This window comes from Mesoplodon mirus (assembly GCF_964341445.2).
Source record: "Mesoplodon mirus genome assembly, chromosome: 2".
NCBI lineage: Eukaryota > Metazoa > Chordata > Mammalia > Artiodactyla > Ziphiidae > Mesoplodon > Mesoplodon mirus.
In genome coordinates, this window is record NC_138977.1 from 41,585,585 (window position 1) to 41,611,934 (window position 26,350).

Consider the following 26,350-nt stretch of genomic DNA (forward strand, 5'->3'; position numbering starts at 1 on the left):
AAGAAGTAATTTTCAGGTGTTTCTCATCTCAGATCCTGGCGTCCCAGTTTAGGACATTTTGAGTTTCTCAGGGCAAAGGTAGACAGGCTCTTGTTTTTCTTCCCACCAGGGACAACCCATTTGCAAAGATGATATTGCACATGAAACATACTCATAGAAAACTGGCAATTTGAAGAGGATAGAAATATACTTTGTCCGTTGCCTGATAAAATGTTACCATTGAGTTATTCATCTAACCATGATTCCTATGTGTGAGGTCTTACCAACTGAGTGGGGAGCATTTCTGTTAACATTTACATCCTCAGTTCCTGCTCCTTTGGCCATTATGACCATGTCCTTCCCAAGCGAGAGGGATGGCAATGATGACTCTGGTAGTGACAAGTCTCCCCAGACAGAGTGATTCTCAGTTCTCACTTTCTTCCCATTTGTAGCTATTTTTTGAAGTATAGTTGGTTTACAATGTTGTGTTAGTTTCAGGTGTACAGCAAAATGTTTCGGTTATACATATATCTATTCTTTTTTGGATTCTTTTCCATTATAGGTTATTAGAAGATAGTGTATATAGTTCCCTGTGCTATAGAGCAGGTCCTTGTTGTTTATCTATTTTATATATAGTAGTGTGCATCTGTTAATCCCAAATTCCTAATTTATCGCCCCCACCTCCGCTGCCACTTTCCCCGTTGGTAAACCCAAAGCATTGTTTTCTATGTCTGTGAGTCTGTTTCTGTTTTGTAAATAAATTCAATTGTATCATTTTTTTAAGATTCCACATATCAGTGATATCATATGATGTTTGTCTTTCCTTCTCTGTGCTGGATCCTTTTATGTTCTCCCTCAGCATTGGTTTGTGGATGGGACAGGGCACAAAATACTGAAGCTTTTTTTAAATTCTACTTCTCTTTCCTGATGCTTCTTTCCCTAAATGCCACTTTCACCTGCCAAGTCGCCTTATAATGGACGTTGTTTTTTCCCAGCACCCCACCCCTGGCCACCCCCTGCCCAGGCGTGCGCACACATTGTGATGCTGTGGCCCCCATTAGTGGGAACCGGAACAGATGCACTTGGAGTAATGGATGTGCCTCCTCAGACAGGCCCCACGCCCCTCCCCCTTTCAGATGCAGATATCTTTCAGCATCTTGAAAAGAAGGATTAGCCCAGGTTGTGTCCTCCTGCAGCTTCTGCACACCCTGTCCCCGTCAGTCCAAGCCCTGGAGTTTGGCTTCCCCTCATTGTTTGCCACTGAAGCCCCCACTCTCTGCAGCTTCTGAATTCTCTCCATTGTCCAGACATGCTGCCAGAAACTGGAGTCTGTTTTTGGGGCCGGGAGCTCTGTCCCTAGGAATCCAAGTAATAACTTAATAGCCTTTGGCCTCTACCAAGCATCCTCTGACAAGGGCTTTGTGAGTTGCAGAGCACACAGATGAAGGCAGTGCCCCTTGTTCCCAAAATCAGGTGTTTTCTCAGCCTGTGTGTTTACTGAGAATTGAGGCTTTATAGAGCTCTCCACCCCAAAAGAATTTGACACAAAGGAGTAAAAATCAATAGCATCCAATCTTCCAGTGAAAGCTGGGGAGTCAGCATTAAATCTCTTGATATATGCGTGCATCTATACACACACACACACACACACACACACACACACGCATACTTCAGTCCTACACCTCTTTTACAATTTCATTTTTTCAACTTCTGTTTTGGTTATCTCCTCCTCATACACCCAGTGCTAGTCTGGTTTTTTTTTTTTTTTTTTTTTTGCTGTACGTGGGCCTCTCACTGTTGTGGCCTCTTCTGTTGCGGAGCACAGGCTCTGGAGGCGCAGGCTCAGCGGCCATAGCTCACGGGCCCAGCCGTTCCATGGCATGTGGGATCTTCCCGGACCGGGGCACAAACCCGTGTCCCCTGCATCGGCAGGCGGACTCTCAACCACTGCGCCACCAGGGAAGCCCCCATAGTCTGGTATTTCTTAAGTGTTATGTAATTCTTCCCATCCAACTTTCAAGGCCTACACATTTCCACCTTAGGTTAATACTTGATTCAGGGGATTAAAGCAACTTAAAGCTCAGTTCCCCTCCCTGACTTCATAACCGAATGTGAAGGAATGATATCTAAACACGGCAGCCAGAGACTTGAATTTAAGTACAGATTGGAGCCTTTGATCCAAGTGTTTTATGGTTTATTGGATGACATTGATACTCAAAAATATACATACATGTGTTTTTCAAAGAGCAATTTGCTTCTTGATGGGTTCTCAGATTGTATCAGAACCTAACCTATTTTAAAAATTGCCTGTTTCCTCGTGATTATGAAAGCCTAATGCCTATTAAAGTTTACTTTCACTTTGCATATTACTGACACTGTTTTCTCCTTTTTTATTCATTTTAGGAAAGCATGCCTCAAACTCCTCCCTTTTCAGCAATGTTTGACAGCAGTGGTTACAACCGAAACCTCTATCAGTCTGCAGAGGACAGCTGTGGAGGGTTGTATTACCATGACAACAACCTCCTCTCCGGATCTCTGGAAGCACTCATCCAGCACTTAGTACCTAATGTGGATTACTATCCGGATGTAGGTATCCATGTGCCCCTGAAACACGTCCTCGGTATCCAGCAGAATTTACAATAGAATAGACAGGGACCCTAGATGCTTCAGAATTCTATCTGGATTACTAAGAATTTTTCTAATAAGAAATTGCATATTGATTATTGAGTGCTTTGAGATCAGATTGAACCTGGATATGATATGTCTGTGTATCAGTTTTCCTTTCAGGGTTAGTATCACATTATAGTCAGTCAGAGACCATCTAAATGAAATACCTGTAAGGTTTGACTCATGCATATACCTTGGTCCTTAAATAGAAATGCCAGAGAGCATTAGATGCTCCTAGAATGGTTAGTGCCTTTTTGTCTTCCAAAACTATGCTGAGAAAAGTGAAGTTACACAGGGAAACTTCACAGAAAAGAGAACAGGAGTTACATTCAAGATGCAATTCTTTATAGATTCGACATCAGATGACAGGTTAGCTTGTTTATGTTTTACTTTGATAACTGACATTTGTATGGATAATCCTTTCTAATTTAAGGAATTCGTTTACATTTTCTCAGTCTTTACAGCAATTCCAAGAGGCTAGAGAGGAAGAAATTGAAATTCAGAATGTTGAGGAATTTGCACATGGTCTCACTCCCAGCATCAACATTCAAACCGAGGTTTTCTATTTCTGGGGCACGTGATGTTTCTTCCCCCTGCCCTTGTGCTACGGCTGCCCCTGTTATGCAACAGCTGCTTGTTGATAAAGATTTCATGAACATATCCAGACAGTAGATTCGAATGTTTTTATAAATATAATAATGACCTTGGTGTGCAGAGGGTAGTTTGTGCTTGCCACTGTAGTTCACCATAATGTTTCTTATTGAGTTATCTCTGTGTGTGTGTGGTTTGTTACGTAGCATTTTCAAATATGTTGCCACACAGGGAAAACTTCTAATCAAAGGAAAAGGCATCCCTTGTTCAGCCCTGTAAGTGTTTATGAGCTACAAAAGGCACCTAAGGGGGAGAAAAACCCATGGAATTTTTCTTCTTATTGGGAGTATGAAACTATTATAACAAATAAGCTTTACTTCATTACTGGCTTCTGGGAAGACATTGTGGTTAAAGAAAAGTATATAGCATGATATTATGTTTTATTAAATTGCTTAGCCTTTGAGCAAGTAAATAGATTACTTGAAAGTCTCTCTTTGAATGTTCTGACACAAGCACACAAATGCTCCAGTGTGTCATACTGGACCCACTGGAGATTTCTTGAGCTGATGTGGGTTGGGTGATTTTTTGGTTTCCATTGAGTTACCATAATATTTGGACACAGAACAAGATTCTGTACGGGTGGTATATTTAAGTTAGATTGATCTCCCTGGGCTGAATTTCATTCTTTACTAGACTGTTATATGCCCTGGTATCCTGGCTCCCAGAGGATGGATGTAAAAATGTACTGTAAATAATTTAGTAGCTAAACTTACCCTGTACTTCTGTTATTTTTAGTATGGTTTAAGGGAAAATATATATCACAAAGTAAAGGAGAAATCCATCTTAGGTTGTTTTACTACTAGTAAGCATCACTTTTGAAACTGTAGCATTTTAACTTTGCTAAAGAGAACTTAGTGATATGTATATTATATGTATATAGTGATATGTATATTATATGTATAATATATAGGAAAGATACTAGTTTCAGAGAGAATATGACCATGATGACTTTTTTTTTCTCTTGCCACAGAGAACGTACATATTTACCTTCCTACTGAGTTCTCGGTTATTTATGCATCCGTATGAGCTAATGGCCAAAGTTTGCCACTTATGTGTTGAGCACCAGAGACTAAGTGATCCTAGTGGTGATAAGGTAATGATACCTTATTTGAACTTAACGTTTTTTTCCATTAAGTTTGGTAGCTTTATGGCTTAGATTTTGTGAAGTTGGTTTCCTTCAGTAACCATAGCTTTTCCCCAGGCTGAGGTCCATAAATGGTACCATGGCTATGCAGAGGGAATTGGAAAGGTATAAAGAACAAATATAAATCTAGAGCCATGGAAGATCCCTCCGTCCTGCCTTAAGTTGGTAGCACTTGACATTGACTTGGGAAAGGGGGACAAGAGTCTTCTTTAACCCCAAAGACCAGAGTCTTCTTTAACCCCAAAGACTTTGCACTAGAAGTTTACCATTAACCCTGTTTGTACTGATTTATTTGATAGATATCACTGAATTTGATTTGCTTTTTCTCCCTAGAATCAGATAAGAAAAATTGCACCCAAAATTCTTCAACTCCTGACAGAATGGACAGAAACATTTCCTTATGATTTTCGGGATGAAAGAATGATGAGAAACTTAAAAGATCTGGCTCACCGAATAGCCAGTGGCGAGGAGGTTGGTAACCTGAATTTAGTACAATTACTCGAATTTCCAGGCAGGGTCTTGGTGAGAAGTGGTGCTAAATTATGCATCGGCATCTCTACTGTTTCTTTTCTGTTGTTGCCTTTGGGAAAGTCCTCTCCATAGCATACTGGTCTGTTTAGTGTGTCAAAGGGGGATGATTATACAATCCCACTTCAAAGGGATGTGATCTAGAGTTTTATGTGAGTAATTTGGGGGTATGTTCATGTCAACTCAAGCACAGGATTCATGATGCAAATGTGTTTTCATTTTATTTTATTTATAACTTCCTTCCTTCCAAAAAGTTTTGACCTAGCAAGTTAGATTATAAATATCACATTAGGAAATATAAACACTAATACATGTAAAATAACATTTATATATTAACAGGTAATAAGTAATATATTAATAAATCAGAAATAGAGAGTTTGTATCATGGAAGGGAGAAAACAAATGTGCTAATACTGAGAATCAGTAGAGTAGGACAAGATTGCTGTATTTTAACTGTAAGCTCCAGGTAAAAGGGAAATACAGTTGGTTATGTAATTTTCACTGTCAGAAAAGAAAAAGCATAGTAATCCTTCAAAGCATTAAATTAAGTGAAATTTGTAAAAAAATTTCCTGCAAGAACTTTGTGAATGAGATCATGGATACTTCTCTGTATAGTGTTTATAACAAATGCTCCTTGATAAAAACTGAGGCTATAAGATTAGTATATAAATTAGCAAAGGTAATTCTTTAGGAGTGGAGAAGACAAAGAAAAAAGGATCCAAGTCTTGTGCCTGGAAGTTGATTCAAGGCTTAGCACCTAGACTTAGGTGGAGATGGAAAGTAAGTCTGCTAGATAATCTTTCATAAATATCACTTCCCTCAATTGAGCTACCTAGCTGTGACAAATTCAAGGTTATCCTCTTTGAAGCAGGCCTGGAAGGCTGTTACTCTGTTTTGAGGCTTGTTGGGCAAGGATATCTTTGTTTCTGAACTTAGGCACAGATACAGTGTTAGAAAAAGGTAGATGAAGCATTTGGCAAAGGCTGTGATGTCTTGTTTCATCCATCTTAAAATGCATTTTCCCATTATGAATAACCTACCTGGAGAAATCATTCTTACAGTGCTGTGCTGTCAAGATCATGGAACAAGACACCTATCTAGTCTGTCTACTTCTGGTGAAAACATTTTAATACTGTTTCCCCTAACTTTAAAAAAAATCAGACAAATTATATAAGATTAGCACTTGAAAAATATGCACTTGCTTCCCACATTATGTTTTCATGAAAATGGAATTAACCCTTTTACACTTCCCCTATGACATTATATTGAAACTGGTGCTCAAGAGAGCCATTACTTCTGCAAGCCTGAATGAGTGGTTCCCTGAGTCCTTCTGCAAGTTATGAGTATTCTTATCATTTTGCTAGTTTGCGTGTAACAGGTTCTAGCAAGGTATTGGTAGGTCCGTCACTCACAAAGGCAAAAGTTAAGCATCACAGTTTTGTAGTAAATCTTTTCTTAGAGGGGAAGCTGTTGTGTTGCTTGGCAGGGTCAATGCTGGCTCTGTGACCTAAGTTTATGGCAAGCTGCTCAAAAGATTAGTGGCATCATAAGGGCTTTTCCTTGTGTGGAGGCTGAGCTCTGAGTCAGGCAGTGCTTCACTTCAGTTAAGTTCTGTTTCTGTACTTAACTTGATGTGGCAGTCAGCTTCCCTTCCTTCTGTTGCCTTTTTAAAAGGTAGAAATGACGACTTGTTTTTCCCAAAAGGAACACCTTAAAAATCTTTTTCAGATACAATGCCACATGGATGGCTTTTTGTCCTTCTTGTCATGGGAGTCCATGGGGGGGGGGGTCACTTCTATCTGTGTTGGCCAGATTGGTTCCGATCTCTTTCTAACAGGATCAAGCCACTCAAGAATTGGATGGAACCAAGCATGGGGACCAAATAGCCTTGTGCCTGGGCTTCTTATCAGCCATCCTGTGTTAATAACAAATCCTTGATAAACCTGAGATCTTCAGACGGTTTTGAGTGTGAAAAGAGATGAGAAGATAAGCCTAGGGCTTGAGTGGAGAGATGTCACCTGCCGTGATCAGGTTGGGTTTTCCAGTGAGATTGTATTCCTTTAGTCACTTCTAGACAGTATTCAGAATCAGGTCCACGTTTGGCAGTGGTTGATTTGAGTGCTTTGGCAAGTCCCCTAAAGTCTCTGCTCCTTCTTCATTTCTACATCATAGAGGTAACCTCCCTGTAGTAATGTCCCTTTCAGCCCTAAAGTTTTGTGGTGGATGCTCTTTTCCTCAGCTCTGTGCTTGGGAGGCCACTTATCTGCCATGTGCTTAAGTGTCTTTCCTTGCAGACACCTTCCCTGGCCTCCCCAGCCATGGTCATCCCCCATTCTTGGCTTTCATCACGCTTTCCTTCAGAGCACTCTGGGATTAGTAATTACTTTCTTTATGACTTGTTTTTCCTGACTGTGCTCCTTTTGTTCAGATAGCATCCTTAACTCCTAGCCCAGTATCTGGCAGTTAATAGGCACTCAGGAGTGTTTGAATAAATGAATGAATGAACGAATGAGTGAACAAACTAATCGGTTACTGGAATAGGAAAAAAATATTTCCCTCCACTGAAAAGTTATCTCCCTCCATGGGAAGGAGTGTGCACTTGGGTTGGGACTTGCTGCTTCTTGCCTGGGACTTTAGGGATTTTCTTTGGCAGTCAGTGGATCCAGGTGTGCCCTCTATATAATTTAGTTGAGTTCTTCTGAATCTGCTAGGACAGTTCCACATAGTATGGCTTAATATGTTTCCCCCTCCCTAAGGATTTGCCCAAAATGAAGAGGTTTATTAGGACTTAACAGCAAGAAACCCGAAATGAAACTGATGATTCAATTACATGACAAATGACTGTAGTGGGTACAATGAAATTTTCTCTTCCGTACGGGGCCTGTCTTTATTCTGTCTTTATTTGCCAGGTAATTACTGTCACTGGCATTTGAAGTTATAAAAAAGAATAAGTACATATTTGGCAATCCATGATTCAGTAAAAAAGCATGCTTAACAACACGAACCTTTGGTTTCTCGAATGGAATCAAATGGCAGCCGCAAACTTTTTAAAGAGGTCACACACATATTCTCTCTCTCTCTGTCTCTCACACACACACACACTCACGTTCTTTGTTATTTGAATAGCTTTTCCCCTATACCCTATTGCATACATGTTCTCATATTTTGCTGCATTTTGCTCACTAGCTGAATCCTCCACTATACATTACTCTACCTCTTTCCCTAAAAAGCATTTTTTAAAATGTAGAATAAGAGTCTTTTACCAGATATGCTTTGCTGCATGTCAGAATTACCCAGGGAGCATTTATTATGACATTTGGGACAGAAGACTGAAGAAACCATTTTAAGTTCATCGATTTTTATGTAACTCAAGATTATGAATGTAGAAGAAGCAAAGGAAATAGGGATGCAGGTTTTATTTTATTTTTATTAATTTATTTTTATTGAGGTACAATTGATATGTAACATTCTATTAGTTTTAGGTATACAGCATAATGATTCAGTATTTGTGTATATTGCAAAATGATCACCACAATAAGTCTAGTTAACAGGTCACCTTACATAATTAACAACATTTTTTTCTTGTGATGAGAACTTTTAAGATCTACTCTCTCAGCAACTTTCAAATATTCAATACAATGTTATTAACTATAGTCACCATCTTGTACATTATATCTCCATGACTTACTTATTTTATACCTGGAAGTTTCTACCTTTTGACCCTCCTCACCCATTTTCCTCACCCCCAGCGAGGGATTTAAAACAGCCCTCAATTTGGCCTTAACTGCTTCGAATTCCAAAGAAAGAGGCATTTTCTTTGAATGACAACCATATTACCAAATAGATACCATCTTCTAAACTGATAACCTTAATGCTGTGTGGAAGATAGGTTCTTTGAAGGCTCAATTTTTTAAACACTTAGGTATTTCATTAGTGACTTCAGGGTGGTCTGTGAATGTAGAGGGGAAAAAGGTCATCTAATGGACCAGTTTAATGGACCAGTATATGTCTGGCATATACACCAGACAAGTAGAGAAGAAGAAAAGAAAGAAGGTTGTGTGTGCCTTTTTGCCTTGACTATATGAGAATTGATCATTTCCTCCTGTTTTTAATTTTCCTTGGCTTAAGTATGCAAATATCGATTCATTTAAAGTTTTATAATATGCTCTGGTAAACCAAATTACTTCTGTAAAAAAAAGATGGTTCTTAGACTTGTAGGTAAGATGCCATTTAATTTTCAGATAATTAATCTCAGAAAATGATACTGTGGTACCTTTTTAAAAGGAGCTGATTAGTTAGTAAAGCATGGACATAGAGCTTTCATCTGTAAATTCACTAGGACTGTCCTCCTTTGGAGCTGTTAACCTAAGGACCACGTTAACATTGAAGCAGCCTGTGTGCCTTTCTTTGATAACAGGCGTCACAGTTTACCCAGAAGGATAAGTGTTAGTTTGGCAATTTTTGCCTGAAAAAGGAAGAATAAAAGAATACCCTAACTTACACATGTAACTCTACCTTAGGAATTGGTTGATTGTGGAGCTCTTTCTTGGACTTAACAACTATTTTAAAAGTCAAGAGGTTGACATTTATCTATAATACACGCATTGCTTTAAAACCAATTTCTCTTAAGTATTGTGGCGGTAGCATGATGTAGTAACAAACAAGGTGTCACCTGGTAGTAGCATTATGGGTAGAATTGCCATGTGGAAGAGTTCGGTGGTGAACCTTAGCACTGACTCATGAATGCAGAAGAAATGGACATGAACCAACTGGAAGTCAGATACCAAAAAGGAATATCCACTGCTTTTTTTCGGTGGTAACTCATGTTATATGTGGAAGTCAGGAAGGTGGTTGGGGGCTGAGTGGGAAGTGATGGTGTATTTTTGTTAAGTAGCTGTCTGTACCCTTAGACTAATGAGATTGGGAATGCTAGAAGGAGACAAATCTAGAAGGGGACCCTAAAGAAAAAGAATTAGGAAAAGGATGCTCTGACTTGAGATCAACACATTTTAACCTAATAAAAGAAAACCAGTACATTCCTATGCCAGCCCAGAGAATATTAGTTATATGTGGTTCTTATTATATTGGATTCCCTCAGTAGCTCATCTAAATCATCCTCGTAGTGTTTTCATGACCCAACTTGAATTGTATTCTCAAGAGCAGCCTGAGAAAAGAACTAAGTCTTACAAGTCTGAAAAGACACCTTATGTGTATGTGTCTCTTTTAAACTATTAGAGTGAAGCTGAATCCTCTAACTGCCCTCAACCAAAGTGGTTGTCCAACGTGAAGGTAAAAGCATTGAAGTACAGAGTCTCTGAGTTTGCGTAGTGGTGAAAATAGACAAGCAGTGCAAGGAGGTAATCCTTTGCTTGTTTCCTGGCAGACATATAGGAAGAATGTCCAGCAGATGATCCAGTGTCTAATCCGCAAACTTGCCGCGCTCAGCCAGTATGAGGAAGTCCTGGCAAAAATCAGCTCCACGTCAACAGATCGGCTCACAGTTCTCAAGACCAAGCCACAGTCCATACAAAGGGACATTATTACTGTCTGCAGTGACCCTTACACGTTGGCCCAGCAGCTGACTCACATAGAGCTGGTAAGGCCATTGTCATCCTTGTCCTTTATAACCCACACTTGATTTGCTTTGACAACCAGACAGTGTGTTCGTCAGCAGTAATGTCAAGGGAGAGGTTAGAATAATCCAAATGGGAAATAATCTGTGAAATAGCTGGAACGTGTTTTGTTTAGACATTTGAATATGACTATTTCTGATATGTTGGGAGTTCACTTTAAAATAAATACTAAGCAAGATTGAAGAGCAAAGAGTTTATTGACCTTCGTCATGTTCCCCCTCTAATTAATTTTTCCATAACTCGCTCAGTCTTTTACTCTCTAGTGTAGCACTGACCCAAGCAGAAAACTGCCTCTGCTCAGACCTTGAAGATGATGACAATTTTGAGGGTTAAACGGCTTATTTCACAAGCTACATTAAAAGATGAGGGTAGTGTTAAAAGTCAGTAGACAGAAGGGAAAGACCATTTCTTCTCCTTTTGTTTAATACTGTTGACCTGCTGGGTTTGTGTTTCAGGAGAGGCTCAATTATATTGGCCCAGAAGAATTTGTTCAGGCATTTGTGCAGAAGGACCCTTTGGACAATGACAAGGTAATTGGTCTACCCAGAGGTCAGCCCTGAAATTGGCAATTGAATTCTTTAGTCTATGATAGTGGGTATAAGAGACAGAAATTGGAACAATTTTGTTTTAGGTTTTAAAAAAAAGTTTTTTGTTTTTCATTAGCCATATCTGATTCATTGCATTTTTTTCTTGAGCCTGGTCTCTAAGTGCCTTCACAATATTCTTACCCTACCACCAACTTTTAACCTCTCTTCCTCCTTATTGGGAAATTTAATAAGCGAGTAGGTGCGGGCATTTGTGGTGGTGAAGGTAGGAGATAAAAGGGTAATGGTTTTAGCAGATTAAGCCAGAAGGAAAATACAAAAGGATGCTCTGCTCATGATTCAACAATAGCAGGGGCTATAAAGACAGGATGCACATCCAGTGTGCTAGGATGGGTCTTTACTGCCTTCTTGTTTTAAGGTGAATCCCTCATGACAGGTTTGTTGCCTGATGCAGCCCATATGGAAAGAAACTGACACTAGGCATGGGCTGTAAAACCAGTATACACACACATAAGAAATTTTTCCCCCAGTGACCTCCAGGAAGTATTTCAAATTGTTAAGCAAAGACTGCATCACCCACTAATGAAAGCCCCCCTTTGGGAGTAGGGGCAGCAGCTGTTTTCCTCCCTTAGAATAGTTTTGCTCAGTACAGGAAGTGAAGATTCGGTTTTGCAATAGGAGGCTAGTGGACTTTTTTGAAATTTGTTTGTTTCATTTGGAAGGAAGGAAAGAGGGGTGTAATTAACCCGTTCAAGTTTGGCCTTGAACTCTGAGATGAGCTTAACTTCTTTTTGTTTTTGAACAATATGTCACTCACCCTACTAAAGACCAGGATGATGTAGGCTTCCCTTTATCTACCTTGGAAGATATTTAGTTTCTTGCTACACAAAGTTACAAAATTCTCTCCTAGACTTAATTTTAAGAGAAAATTTTCTAGTCTTCTGCGCTCTCAGCTTCTCCATGCTGTGCAGACAGCAATTGGTATTCATACCCCATTAATTAGTCAAGATTGTTTTAGAATGCAGCCAAGACCCGTTTTTTTGTTTTTGAATTGTGTTTCTGAGGACAGTTCCCCCTGAGAGTAACTTAGCTTCCTGGAAGAGAAGGCACTGTCATGAATGCAGCAGAATAGATTTCTAGACCTTTGGGTTTTCACTGGACTATACTAAGAGATTTGATATTTCTGTAAGGAGAGTCAAGAATGTTAGTGGTTCCCTCACTCTCTTTCCCCTCCCAACCCCCGCTCTCATCCTAGAAAGCCTTCCTAATTCACACACTGAGAATAAAGGCCCACATCTGAAAAAAATGAGAGCCGAATACACTCTTTTTTTCTCAACTCACCTGCTCACTTTCCTTTCTCTATAGAGTTGCTACAGTGAACGGAAGAAAACACGAAACTTAGAAGCTTACGTGGAATGGTTTAATCGTCTCAGCTACTTGGTTGCTACAGAAATCTGCATGGTGAGAAAATGAATTTTCTCTTTCTTCTAGCCCTCTATATTATCTTTTCATACTTATTTTACATCTGTTGGGTCTACATGTTGGATAACTGCCCTCTTTTTTCTCTTTCTATACAGCCTGTAAAGAAGAAGCACCGAGCAAGGATGATTGAGTATTTCATTGACGTAGCTCGGGAGTGTTTTAACATTGGCAACTTTAATTCCTTGATGGCAATAATCTGTGAGTGTTTTCTGAGAGATATGAGTCCTTTATTTTTATAGATCCTGTGAAATGTATCCACTGAAAATTTGTAGATAGTACAGTTTTGTTAATGAAAACTGTATTGTTTAATCTAGACTTGTTTCAGAACGTCCAGAATGCTTTAAATATCCAAATTGGTACAAGTATGTATAATCTTTTTTAAGTATATAAGAATTCATGGAATACATTTAGTCAGTTTATCCTCATCTGAATATTTATGTATAAAGGCTTATACGTGAGATATGTGCCTAAATTAAGGATTTTAGAAAGTGTTTGAGTAGCTTGTGTATCAAGCATTATAGAAATATATGATCTGGGACTAAATCAAATGATTCCATCAGCAAGATAAGAGGACAGCCTGAGAAACTGGAACATTTTCTGACTACCCAAGTCACTAGTACTTATCATCCTCTGACCTTATTAGCCTGGCGTATAAACTTTGCTCCTCCCCTAAATCATGGGGATTTTAATGCCAGTGACTGTTCATTCTATAAACATAGGGCAGGGGGTAACACTGTGTCTTGGTTTTCCCAATTTATACCTGTTTTCTTGCCACAATTATGGTTAATGACTCTTGTTAAAAAATATTCTAATTTATATGATAAATGATATGGCTATGCTACACATTTTAGGTACTCAGTAAATATTTGAATATTTGCCTGACTCTTCAGAGTCAGGGTCAGTTTGAAGCCAGAGAATCTACCAAATATAATTCAATAATTTTGATTCTAATAAATCCCTCTCACCAATTCTTTTTTCCATTAAAAAGATTCTTTTTCCCCTTTATCTCCCCCATAAAAATACTGGCCAAGCTTCAGGTCTCTATCTGGCTTACTCCATGAAAATAGTGAACAGATGTTCATCTACATCAAAGACCTGAAAGATCCACAGTCTAGGTAATAGAAGATTATTTAATTCCCTTCTTGTACTGTTAAGAAAATATCAAGGCAATCCATTTCACGGGAGAAAGTATTTGTAATACATCTAGCTAAAAAAGAACTTGTACTCAGAATCTATAAAGGACCCTACAAAGCAATACTAAGTAGACAAATAACCCAATGATAAAAAGGGCAAAATACTTGGACACTTCACAAAAGAAGATATACTGTTGGCTGGAAAGTATATGAAAAGATGCTCTACATCATTAGTCATCAGAGAAACACAAATTAAAATGAAAATCACAGTGAAATAGCATTTCACACATGGGAGTGACTGAAATTAAGAAGACTAGTTGAACCAAATATTGTGAGGATGTGGACCAAGTAGAATTCTCAGACATGGGTGGTGGTATGAGATGGGACCACTACTCTGGAAAATCGTTTGGCAGGTTTTTTGAATAAAGTTAACTTCCTTCCACTTAGTAATGAACACTTTTTCAGAACATAGGTTAGAATGACCTCTCTTATTTCTCTATTTCCACCTTCTTTTTCTCCCCCTCCATTTTAAATTGGAAGCTGGCATGAATATGAGCCCAGTCTCTCGACTGAAAAAAACTTGGGCCAAAGTGAAGACAGCCAAGTTTGACGTTCTTGAGGTATGTGGAGCTGCTGTTTTGCTGTTACGTAACATTTTGCGCCTGAATTATTTGGGATTTTCTATGTGGTGTTAAAAGTAAAGTCTCGTAAACTTTCTGCAGGTGAGAAGTATGTAGTTAATACTCTCCTCTCTTTTGTCTTCAGCATCAGATGGACCCTTCAAGCAATTTCTACAATTATCGAACAGCTCTTCGTGGGGCGGCACAAAGGTCTTTAACTGCTCATAGCAGCAGAGAGAAGGTACGGGTTTAAAGGAGTTTTATTTATAGTAGAGTTGCCATGTGTTGCACTGAAATGTGAACTACTGTACCGAGCTTCTTTTAGTTTAGATCTAAGAAAGCAAGGCCGCGTGCTGTAGACATTTTTATCACTTGCCGCAGAGGGAAAGGGAGTGCTAAAGGAAGGGTGGAAGGAGGAGAGGGAAAGGGAACTTGGTGGAGAAATTTGCAAATATTATTATTGCATTATTTAAATGACTATTTTGTAATGTGTCATAGTTGCGTTTCAAGCGGTAAATATTAAGTCCTATGTTAAGATGACTAATAGCATTGGAGAGTAATTTGATTAAATGGAAAACAGACATTTACACTCTGCACAAAGTGGCTGACTTAATGTAACCTTTTCTCTTAAAGAATTAGCTTACCTCCTATGGTTAAGTCGTTTATGTTCAGAAAGTAGGTTAGTTGCTGTAGCATTAGGCCTGCTGTTACTAATTGGATATGTGGGTGGCAGAAAGTACAGCGATGATGTCTGAGAGATGAATGATCCTCACTCTATCTGCCCTGCCCTTAAACAATTTCACATTATCTTGGATCAACTGTACTTCTGACTCAGAGGGTCCTTCACTGGCACATTTCATACATGGGAAGGATAAGTCATTTTGACATTTGGAGATCATGTTATTTGAAAAGTAAATACCTGGTTGCAGTAAATGGGCTGATGAAGGTTGCTTGATGAAAGCTATTTTCTGCTTAGATTCTGTCCATCTTCTAACTTAAACTATATCTTCAACAAATAAACAAAAATGAGGGTAAAATATTTCAGGGCCTCTCAATCACTTCCCCCAAAAAGCTTCAGCCACCATGATCTAAAATAAAAACAAACACAAAAAGAAACCCCACCTTTTAAACATGCTAAATTGCTTCTCAACAAAATCCAAAATATCAGTTCTGATATGTTTGAGAGATATTGTAAATACATTTTTTTTTTTTTTTGATAAAGAAACAAGGTCAGAGAAGGGATGAAGCAGAGATAACTATCTCAATTTAGCCTGAGGGTGTTTACCAGCTTTTAAAGCTTACCTGCCCAGGACTTCCCTGGTGGTCCAGTGGGTAAGAGTAAGACTCCGAGCTCCCAATGCAGGGGGCCCAGGTTCAATCCCTGGTTGGGGAACTAGATCCCGCATGCAGGCCGCAGCTAAGAGTTCACACGCTACAGCTAAAAAAATCCCTCATGCTGCAAGGAAGATCCCGCGTGCCACAACTAAGACCCATTGCAGCCAAAATATAAATAAAATTTAAAAAGAAGGTTAAAGCTCTTTGAGAAAGAACAAGTATGAGGAGGATGAAAAAGAAAAAAATAAAGTTTATTTGCCCACATCCCAGTAATCCTGTGACCACTTTGAGAAAAATCTAATCAGAAGTTTTTCAAGCTTTGGGAAATGATCACATGCATGGGAGGATCCCAGTACCCTGAAGTGTGAAGACCTGTGGGAGGCTGTCTGCAGCCTTTTCTTCACCTCTCCGTGTTGGAAGCAAGGCTTTCTCTGCAGGACCTCCATGAGTTAGAGGGCCTCTGCCTTAGCGAGGAAGAGGCTGTAGAATCATCTCTCTTGGTCAGGAGCTGCAGCACTAGCCTAAGTAATTCTGAAGTCCAGCCCTCCCACAAAGATCTCACTGAATGTTGTACTCGTGGGACTCTAATAGCTTTTTCCAGCATTTACCCTTCCCATCATTTACTAAATTCTGTCTGCTTTAGTTTTGTTGTTTTTTAACCAGTTTTGTGTGAGTGTATGGATTGTGTTCTCTAGTTCGTAAAACAAAAGATCCCACCACCAATTTAAAGCAATACACCATTTCTTTTTCACAACTGGTCTCAAAGGCTATGAATGAAAACATTTGGGGATAAAAATTCATCTCTTATTCAAGAGAATTGGGATTCTGTTTTCTTTTTTGAAGTGAGGGTAGACTCTCTTTATTCCTAAGTCAGTTCCTATTTTAAAGTCTTCCTGGCAGCGTGAATAAAGTTATATAATCTTTGATATTCTTTGAATTATGTTTAGGTGGCCAATGTGGCACATCTCTAGGTACCATATAGAAAAAAATCTATCTTTCACATCGGGGCCATTAAATGATCTTTATTTTTTATTTTTTTTCCTTTTTGCGGTACGCGGGCTTCTCACCGTCGTGGCCTCTCCCGTTGCGGAGCACAGGCTCCGGACGCGCAGGCCCAGCGGCCATGGCTCACGGGCCCAGCCGCTCCGCGGCATGTGGGATCCTCCCGGTCCGGGGCACGAACCCGTGTGCCCTGCAACAGCAGGCGGACTCTCAACCACTGCGCCACCAGGGAAGCCCTAAATGATCTTTAAATTGCTGTTTTTTTCTGTGAGTCCTTGTGTCTTCTGGTTTTTAACCACTTCTCGTACAAGTGCATGGTTTTCAGTCCTTTCACCATTCCGTTTCTGATCATCAGCATTCATTTCTAGTTGTGGAAGTGAAAATGCCTTTAAGGTGTAGTTGCCAAGAATATTGTGAAAGGGAATTAGAACACATTACTACTTGAGACGTTCTCCCACTAAAGCCTTCATTGAAAGACCTCTCAGAAAGCAAACTTTTGCTCCTGTAGTAGCCTGTACATCCACCTTCACTCTGGAGGTCCGAAGCCCTTATAGTCTCCCGATTTTTACAGTGGTAGATTTATGTAGGGGCTGCACATCTGAAGGAACCATCCATGAGGAAATGACAAGTTGAAGAAGACTGGGAGACTTCTGTCTGGCATATGGGCATAAGGAACAGCACAGGAATTATCATAAGGGAGATTGTTTCTATCACTGTGTTCTTGGAAGAGTGGTTCAGACAATTAATAGTGGATCAATCCAGTAATCCCACTTCTGGGTATTTATCCGCGGAAAACAAAAACACTACATATTTAGAAAAGATACATGTACCCCCTTGTTCATTGCAGCATTATTTACAAAGCCAAATATAAAAACAACCTAAATGTCCATTGATGGATGAACGGAAGAAGAAATTGTACCCTGTGTGTGTGTGTGTGTGTGTGTGTATATTTATATATACACACATATATATACATATATATAGTATATATACGTACAAGTATATATACTACAGTTTCTTTTTTTTTTTTTTTTTGTTGCGGTATGCGGGCCTCTCACTGCTGTGGCCTCTTCCGTTGCGGAGCACAGGCTCCGGACGCACAGGCTCAGCGGCCATGGCTCACGGGCCCAGCCATTCCGCAGCATGTGGGATCTTCCCGGACCGGGGTATGAACCTGTGTCCCCTGCATCGGCAGGCGGACTCTCAACCACTGCGCCACCAGGGAAGCCCTACAGTTTCTTTATTCCATTATATATATATATACATATGTATATAAAATGATTCATGTGATCAGCACCATGTAGCCCAGAACTACAGAACAGAGCACAGAAGTAAAGTTCTTCCTTAAAAGCTGTTACACTAGGCAGATATTGCATCTTGATAATAATTCAGCCCTCATTTTCCTTATGATGATACATCAGTAATACTTGTCCCCTTGTATGGGGCCCATTGGTTTTGGGGGAATGCTTAATTGAGGTCAAACCTGTGTTGTTGAATTTAATCCTCACCACAAGTCAGTGAGGTACTGTTCCCATTTTAAGGTGAGGAAACAGGCTTTCTTAGCCTTATACCAGGGGTTGGCGAACTCTTTCTCTTAGGGGCCAGATCCTAAATATTTTAGGCATTGTAAACCATACGGTTTCTGTTGCAACTACTCAGCTCAGATGTGGTGGCACGAGAGCAGATAAAGACGGTACGCAGGTGAGTGGATGAGCATGCTTGTTTTCCAGTAAAGCTGTCTGAACACTGGAATTTTAACTTCATTTAATTTCATGCTCATGAAAGACTATTCTTTTGATATTTTCCCAACCATTTAAAAATGCAAAATGTATGGCTTCTAGGCCATTCCAAAACAGTTGGTGAGGTGGGCTGGCCCTCGGGCCACAGGTGGCGGACTCCTGGCTTGTACGTCCAGTCAGTTGTGGAGCCGCATTTTAAACTGAGGTCTAGCAGAGCCAAAGCCCAGCACCCCCCAGTGACAAGTGGTCTTGCAAAGAAGTGAAGTTCGGGTGTGCTTTTATCCTTGTTACCATGGCTGTTTAGTTCTAAAATAATAGAGATATAGTCAGTAATATCTGAAGGAGAAGGTAATGAGGGGATCTTTACGAATTCAGTTTAGAGACTTCCAGACAATAGCAAATGATTAAAAGTATATTCAAAAGGGTTGTCGAAATTGAAGATTCCTTTTGGCTCTTTTCAGATATCAATGAAACAAAAAATAATCAAAACCTATCTCTTTTTAAATGACTTTAGGGGAAAATCTGAATTTCCCCCTAGAAGTGAAAATTGATACTTAATGTTTTTAAGTATGAGCCAAAATGTATGTTTTCCAGACCTGTCATTCATCTAGTATAGGTGTACCACATGAGTCATAAGCTGAGGGAACCTTCAAAAACCTGCTCTTGGGTAAACAACATAGGTCCACGATTTGTGTCTGCAGCATTATTTACATTGTAGCACATTTAGAATCTTCAAAAGCACGTTGGCGTTTGAGAGAAAGTGGAAGTTACAAAGTGGAAGAACAAAGAGCTTTGTTCTTAGTTCATTCTGGGCTTCCTAGAATTTAGAGTACTCTCTTAGAGATTATTATTTTAGATTAATTAATTAAATACCACCATATCAAACCAAAGATGTGAGGCAGGAAAGTCTTACTAAAGAAGGCTCATTGTTTTTTACACAACCATTAATTTTAATTTACACATTTATATTCCTCCTTCACCTGGGCCTGCCTCACAGCATATTGTGCAAATCACTTCGGTGATTTCCCATGAGAACAGGTGCTTACTTGCTCTGTCACAAGAAGGCCAGTTTTACTCAACAGGAAGTTTGTAGCAACTATTACCCAAAACCCTGTGCTCTCACGTTATCTTGAGCAGTATCTTCAAGGGAAAAGAAAATGTTCCTCTAAGAAAAAGTTCATCTAAAATGTCGATGTCTAAATGATAAAAACAGTGTACAGCTTCTCACAGAGAGATGGGTCACACATCTTAAGCTCTCAGTACCTGCAGTGGCAGGTATTCTATTAATATTTTGCTCTAACTAAATGAAAAGTAAGAGTTCTTTTAGATGTTTTTTCTTTGATTATAGCTAGAACTCTCAGATTGGATCATATGCTATTGCCCTGAGAAAAATGGGGGAAACTAGCAACAATGTGAAGCCAATCTGCCTCCCAGTGCCACCCGTCTTTGCTGCATTTTGGTTATTAACAGCATTTTCATGTTATGCAAAACTATATAAAGAAGGAAACTGCTCTCATGGGAGGCAAAGAAAACACTGTACCTGTCTTAATTAATTATAGCCTACTCTGTAATCCAGAGTCAATGCTGTTCATTAACTTCTTATATTATTTGATGAGAGTCTAAATGTTTATTTGCCCAAAACAGACCAGAGCTTTTTGTTTTCTCTAGATTGTGATACCATTCTTCAGTCTTTTAATCAAAGATATTTATTTCCTCAATGAGGGGTGTGCCAACCGCCTTCCCAACGGCCATGTCAACTTTGAGGTAAGGCTGCAAGATCTGAGCCCAGAGAAGGACTAGCTTCTCCAGCAACTGTAGAGAGCCCAGGCCATCTAAGCTGCTTCTGAAGTTCTCGAGCCAAGTTTTCTCTTTCCCTACTAATTTGTAAGAAGATAACAATGCTGACTAGAATAAATTAGCTGCACCATTATTATAAATTATTGTCCAGAGGTACTTGAGTAAATTTTTACCTCTACGTAACAAATATCTATTGCTAATTTTTCTTAAATTAAGAAAATTATGGAGTTCAGAAGATTAGAAGCCAGAGGAGAACATTAAATGAAGTGGTCTCATCCATGCTCATGATTTTTGATAACTGCCTTTAACTTCAACTTTCATTTTATTCTTTTCTAGAAATTTTGGGAACTGGCCAAACAAGTGAGTGAATTCATGACATGGAAGCAAGTGGAGTGTCCATTTGAGAGAGACCGGAAGATCTTACAGTACTTGCTCACAGTACCAGTCTTTAGTGAAGATGGTGGGTAGCCTGTTCAGCCAGGGCCGCCACCAGCATCCACAGACCCTACGATCAGGAAATCAGCATATAAATGCTTGATGCCTGGTTCCTCATGTAGTATGAGGCCTGTCTTCTGACTTATTCCATCTTTAGAATTTTCTGTTGCACAGAAAACCGTATGGTTTATCCCTAAAATATTTGAGTCAGGCACTCACTATTCACCGATAAGCAGTACATTTCTGTGTTTAAACATTCTTTATAATATTAGATCTGCAGAGCTTTGGGCACAAATGGAAAGTTATTGAAGGATTACTTGCCCTTGTTTAGGCTTGTTTTAATGGAGAAAAAAGGTGTTTCATGATATGTTGACATTCAAGGTAATTTGAAGAACAAAACAATCGCTAGCCCCTGCTGTTTGTCAAAACAAACAGTGGAAAGTCTTAACCTGTTAAAACATTAGGGAATTTGAGGCAGAAACAGTGATTGTGTACCAAAAAAATTGACCAGAAATTTAAAGTTTGTAAAAGACTTGGGGATTGATTATATTAATCTGTTATATCCTAATATTACAGAAATCAATAGCATTATTAACTATTTCTCATAGTAGATTGGTAGTGTTTGTGATAATGACTAAAGAACATCTTGAATTAATATGACCCATTCCAGAGGGGACTTGATTATTATTAGCCTCTACAAACAGGATTAATAACAAGCTTTTAAATCTTTGGAATTCTTTTTGACTTAGTATTAAAGAGAAAGACATTAGAAGAGTGAAAAACTGGCCTAGAAAACCTGACTTTTTACCTGCTAAAATGTCTTTTAAAAAGCTAACAGGAAAGGCTCCCCTTCCCATCCCTCTTCTTTGTAAAGAACATAAATGTGAGTGTATGATCGCATCCTGTGGCTTGTCTTTTTAAGCTTTTTTTGCCTCATAAATTGTCTTAGTTAACCAAGTGCCTTTTTGGCCTAAGAGGCCCTTGGGGTTATGTTGAGATGGTCAGTCAGGGGCAAAGTGTGGTATTCTGTGTTCTTAAAGCTCCCCAGTTGTAATTTGATATTTTAAAGAGTGTGTTTTGCTGTAGGGTTTGGTTCAGGTTGAATGGGGGATGGATGGAGGTGGGTAATGTATCAGGAAAAGACTTCAGCGTTAATGCATTCGTACTTTTGGTTCATTGTAGCTCTCTACTTGGCTTCCTATGAGAGTGAAGGACCTGAAAACCATATAGAGAAAGACAGATGGAAGTCCTTAAGGTGGGTCTCATTGCTTCTCATTGCTATACAGATCTAATAAAGACGTTGCCCTTAAGTGAAGAAAGCCACGTGCTTGTCATAGGGAGTCCCTGCCTGCATGTTCCAAGTCCTCTCTGTAGCTTATCTCCTGTTAACTGAATCTTTGTGGCTTGGAATCCTCATCACCATCCTTCAGTTTTATTGTCTTTTTTTTTTTTTTTTTTTTTTTTTTAGTACTGGCAGATATATAGTGACTCTGTTCTTCTTTCTCCCATTATTTTATGGAATGAGGAACTGAAATTACCCTTTGGTATGTTAAAAAGGGCACTGACACATTTTCTTCATCTAAAAGATAAGAAGTTCAGACTGTATTTCTGAATAGTTCTAACAGTAAAATCTTATTTCACCTGAGATCAAAGAGACCCAAGTACCAGCTGGTTCAGTAAATTGGAGTGTGTCACTTATCGACTAGATCTTGGTCCCCTCTTTGGTTTGGGAGAGAGTTGGGACTTTAAATGTAATACAGAATCTCTCCAAATTAAAAAATGTTGTTAATCTAGTAGTATTTTCAAACAAAACTAGGATGGGTGGGTTTGTATTTTAACCATCTGAGATGCTTTAATGGGCAAAAGTAGCCCAGGATATAGTATTACTATAACCAAAATTGCTGTATGTGTATTTCTACTAAGAGACTCTGGGAATATGTGCCTCTTTTTTTTTTAAATATTTATTTATTTATTTGGTTGCACTGGGTCTTAGTTGAGTCAGGAGGGCCCCTTAGTTGTGACTCACGGACTTCTTAGTTGTGGCATGTGAGCTCTTAGTTGCAGCATGCATGTGGGATCTAGTTCCCTGACCAGGGATCGAACCCAGGCCCCCCGCATTGGGAGCGTGGAGTCCTATCCACTGTGCCACCAGGGAAGTCCCATGTGCCTTTTTGTACCAGGTTGACAAGCCCATTTTCTTTTCTTCCCATAGTCACTTGGGAGCCTTCATTAACTTGATCTTGGGCTAAGTTTCATGAGCCAGGGTATCTAAGATGTATTTGGTTTTATGTGATTTTATTTGTTTCAAAGGAAAATTTAGGCCTTCTTTGAACCTTTCATTGAGGAGGGATGAGGTACAGAGGCATTGGAATTATTATGCGTACAACAGGTCATGGTGATAGGCAAAGGATTGGAGATGTTTCTTCTTTTCCCTACTGCTGTGTGAGCCCTTGAGCGGGAGCACAGGGTCTTCCCTCACATGTGCCGCAGCTCTGGACCTGCGCCTGTGCTGTTGAGGAAGGACGTTGGATTACAGCAGGTGTTGGCTGAGGCCGAGCATCCCCAAAGAGGATAAAAAAGAAGTACGCTGTGATCCTTTGCAAAAGGATCTACCCACATATGCTAAGTGGATAGGTACTAAGGCTCATTATTCTAGAATGATAGTACCTGCCTGAAAACGTGTACACACATTAGCTTTGCAGGCAGTAGGATATTTTTACATAGATGCTTCTCCTGCTGGTCCAAGAGTCACTCATTCAGACACTTGGGTTCAGCAGTGGCAATGACAAATACACCTGTGAGGGAAGACACCTTTCTTGTCGCTTGATATTTAAATGCTCTCAGTGGGCACCGAATGTGAACTCGTTCAGATTTACTAAGTATCCCATCTGCCATGAGACCAGTATGGTTCTAAAAGCTTTTTATCATTAATGACCTTTGTGTGTGTGTGTGTGTGTGTGTGTGTGTGTGTGTGTGTGTGTTAATATAAAGCCACTCAAGGTATAGATTTACCTGTAAACAAAGTTTTGGCCATCTCCACTAATGTATATTTATTTTAAGTGACTAGCAGTTCTCCCAGAAAACCTGAAGGACTTCAATGCTTAATATTTTTCTGTCCTTCTTTAAAATGTTTTTTAAATTAATTTATTTTTTATTAAAGTATAGTTGATTTATAGTGTTTTAATTTCAGGTGTACAGCAAAGTGATTCAGTTATATATATATTCTTTTTCAGATTCTTTTCCCTTATAGGTTATTACAAAATATTGAGTATATTTCTTTGTTGTTTATCTACTTTATATATTGTAGTGTGTTTATGTTATTCCCAAAATCCTAATTTATCCTTCCTCTCACCTTTCCTCTTTGGTAACCAGCAGTTTGTTTTCTACGTCTGTGAGTCTGTTTCTGTTTTGTAAATCAGTTCATTTGTATCATTTTTTTAGATTCCACATACAGGTGATACCATATGATATTTGTCTTTGTCTGACTTACTTTAAACTATGTAAAATCAAACTTCAAACATGGGAAAGATAAAACTAGTATTAGGTGAGGATTTTCATCCTCATTCAGATCATTTGCCACCTTCCTTCTTATCTTATCTTCTTTATTATTCAGGTCCAGCCTCCTGGGCAGAGTTTAACACACGGGATGCTGGCTGCTGCTAGCTGCTGCGTTCAAGCAGATCATCGAGGGGCTGGCCTTTGTTTTCGGGCATCTAGTGCCACAAAAAATCATGAAGTCCCTGCAAGCACGCTCCCTCAAGAGCAGATGGGGACCTTATTCCCCACAGCTGACAGATTGACTCAAATTTTGTGAGCCTGAAATGTTCACTGGGGACACTTGAGAAAGAATCCTCTAAAGATCCCAGCTCTGCAATGATTCATCTCCTGGAATTTCCATGTGAATCACAGCTCTGCATCTGGATGGAGCTTTCTTTTGTGTGTGTGTGTGTGTGTTTTTTAATTTGGTTCAACATTTGCTGCTAATGGGACTTGCCCAGCTGAGTGCTGGCTCTTAGGAAGCCCATGTTTCTTTGTTAACTTAAAAGAAAAAGGGAGAAGAAGGAGGGGAAACAAGCCCTCCATTTAGATCCCAAACTGCAGCTCAGTGGTATTGCCGGGAGGGGCCAGGCTGGCTGGATGCCAACTGCGGACTTTGTTTCCCTGAGCGTGGGCTGTGTTGTGAATTCCCCGCCTCCCTCTTCCTACAAGGTTTTGAGTTGGCTGCTGGTTAGCAAACTCCTTTTTACCCATATAAGTTATTTAATATAATAATGAAGCTAACACTGTGGTAGGAAAATAGCCACTAGAAAAAAAAGCAGAGTTTGTCATTGGACTGTGTAACATTCTAGAAGGACCTTCTGTTTTCTTTACCCTTCTGAGCTGTTTACAACTGACCACTGTGTTCTACAGATGTGTTTTTCAGTAGTTTTTTTTGTTACTTAGTTTTCCATGATGCCTATTTTTTTTTTCCTCTTGTAAATTTAAATTATCTGACTTTAAGGGTCTTGGGAAAAAACCCATGGCCTAATTACAGTTTAATTTTTTAAACAGACTTATTTTTCACTACCTTTCGTAGTCTGTTGGCGACTAAACATGTGAACAGAGAACAGATTGGAAAAGATAACCCCCGCCCATGAGAACAGTGAACAAAACAAATGAAAAACATCTTGCTGTTGACTCAGAGGTCGAACTAATTGTGAAATAGTTCACCTTGTTAAACATCTAAATAAATCGGTAGTGGCTCTGCGACAGCCATTATATTTATTTACTCTAGGAGAAACTGTAGTGGTAAACTGTGCAAATGAAAAAAAAAACCATCATGTTCAAAACAGAGATGTATTTGCAAACTTAATGACATGGTTTCAGAAAAACAGAGCATGTCTGTATGCTGCATGTCATCTCAGCAGACGTAAAATGTCTCCAAGCTGTCCCTTTACAACCGTCAATACATTTGACACTCTGCAGCCAGGAGTTGTGGTGTCTTTGTTTTCTTTAATGGATGGGATTGGTGGGAGGTATTGGGGGAGCTGCAATCTCAGTCGTTCAACTCAAGTGACTGGCTGAAAATGTGTCTGTCCTTGGGGAAGTGGCCTTTAGGAGTATGTGCGTGGGCCTTGATTTTTTGAAAGTCAATCATAGTAAACAGTTAATAAGCATCACTTGCCAGGCACTTCTAAGTGTTCGGCATGGATCATCATCTTCGCCTTTTAGGCGCGGAAACAGGCATATTAATAATAATAATAATTTGTCCGTGGCCATATAACTAATGAGAGACACAAAGATTTGAACTAGACCTTTAATTCCAGAGCCCAGCCTTGGGATCACACTGCCAAGCCTTCTGAGACTTCAGTATAACCTTCAAGCTTGCAAGGAAGCTGGGGATCTCGCTGACCTGCAGATGTGGATTCTGTAGGTCTGGGGTGGGACCCAGGCAATGCTGATGCTGCTTGTCCTGGGACCCTCGGAGTAGGGCTCCCTGCAGCACTGCCGCCTAGTCCCTGCCTTGCCTTTCCCTGAACTCTGCACCCTGCATGTGTTGCCATGACAGCAACAGTGTCCACCTTTCAGCCTTCTATGTCAGGGGGTCTTCAAATGATGGGCTGCTGGCCAAGTCTACCCCTTTTGTTTGAGCCACAAGGTGGCAATTGTTGAAAAAAATG

The 26,350-nt window shown here is 39.6% G+C and overlaps 1 protein-coding gene across 2 annotated transcripts in view; it reads left to right on the forward strand.

The window, feature by feature from the left end:
- Positions 1 to 25,654, forward strand: part of RASGEF1B (RasGEF domain family member 1B) — a 35,531-nt gene extending 9,877 nt beyond the window's left edge. For both annotated transcript variants that reach the window (XM_082645081.1, XM_082645082.1), the window contains 13 exons: positions 2,383 to 2,565; positions 4,268 to 4,390; positions 4,775 to 4,912; positions 10,353 to 10,565; positions 11,058 to 11,132; positions 12,513 to 12,608; positions 12,725 to 12,827; positions 14,303 to 14,382; positions 14,528 to 14,623; positions 20,127 to 20,222; positions 20,592 to 20,715; positions 21,873 to 21,945; positions 24,304 to 25,654. In XM_082645081.1, the coding sequence (XP_082501207.1) occupies positions 2,389 to 2,565; positions 4,268 to 4,390; positions 4,775 to 4,912; positions 10,353 to 10,565; positions 11,058 to 11,132; positions 12,513 to 12,608; positions 12,725 to 12,827; positions 14,303 to 14,382; positions 14,528 to 14,623; positions 20,127 to 20,222; positions 20,592 to 20,715; positions 21,873 to 21,945; positions 24,304 to 24,328 (1,419 nt within the window). In that variant the 5' untranslated portion in view covers positions 2,383 to 2,388 and the 3' untranslated portion in view covers positions 24,329 to 25,654. The remainder of the gene's footprint in view (positions 1 to 2,382; positions 2,566 to 4,267; positions 4,391 to 4,774; positions 4,913 to 10,352; positions 10,566 to 11,057; positions 11,133 to 12,512; positions 12,609 to 12,724; positions 12,828 to 14,302; positions 14,383 to 14,527; positions 14,624 to 20,126; positions 20,223 to 20,591; positions 20,716 to 21,872; positions 21,946 to 24,303) is intronic.
- Positions 25,655 to 26,350: the final 696 nt, after the last annotated feature.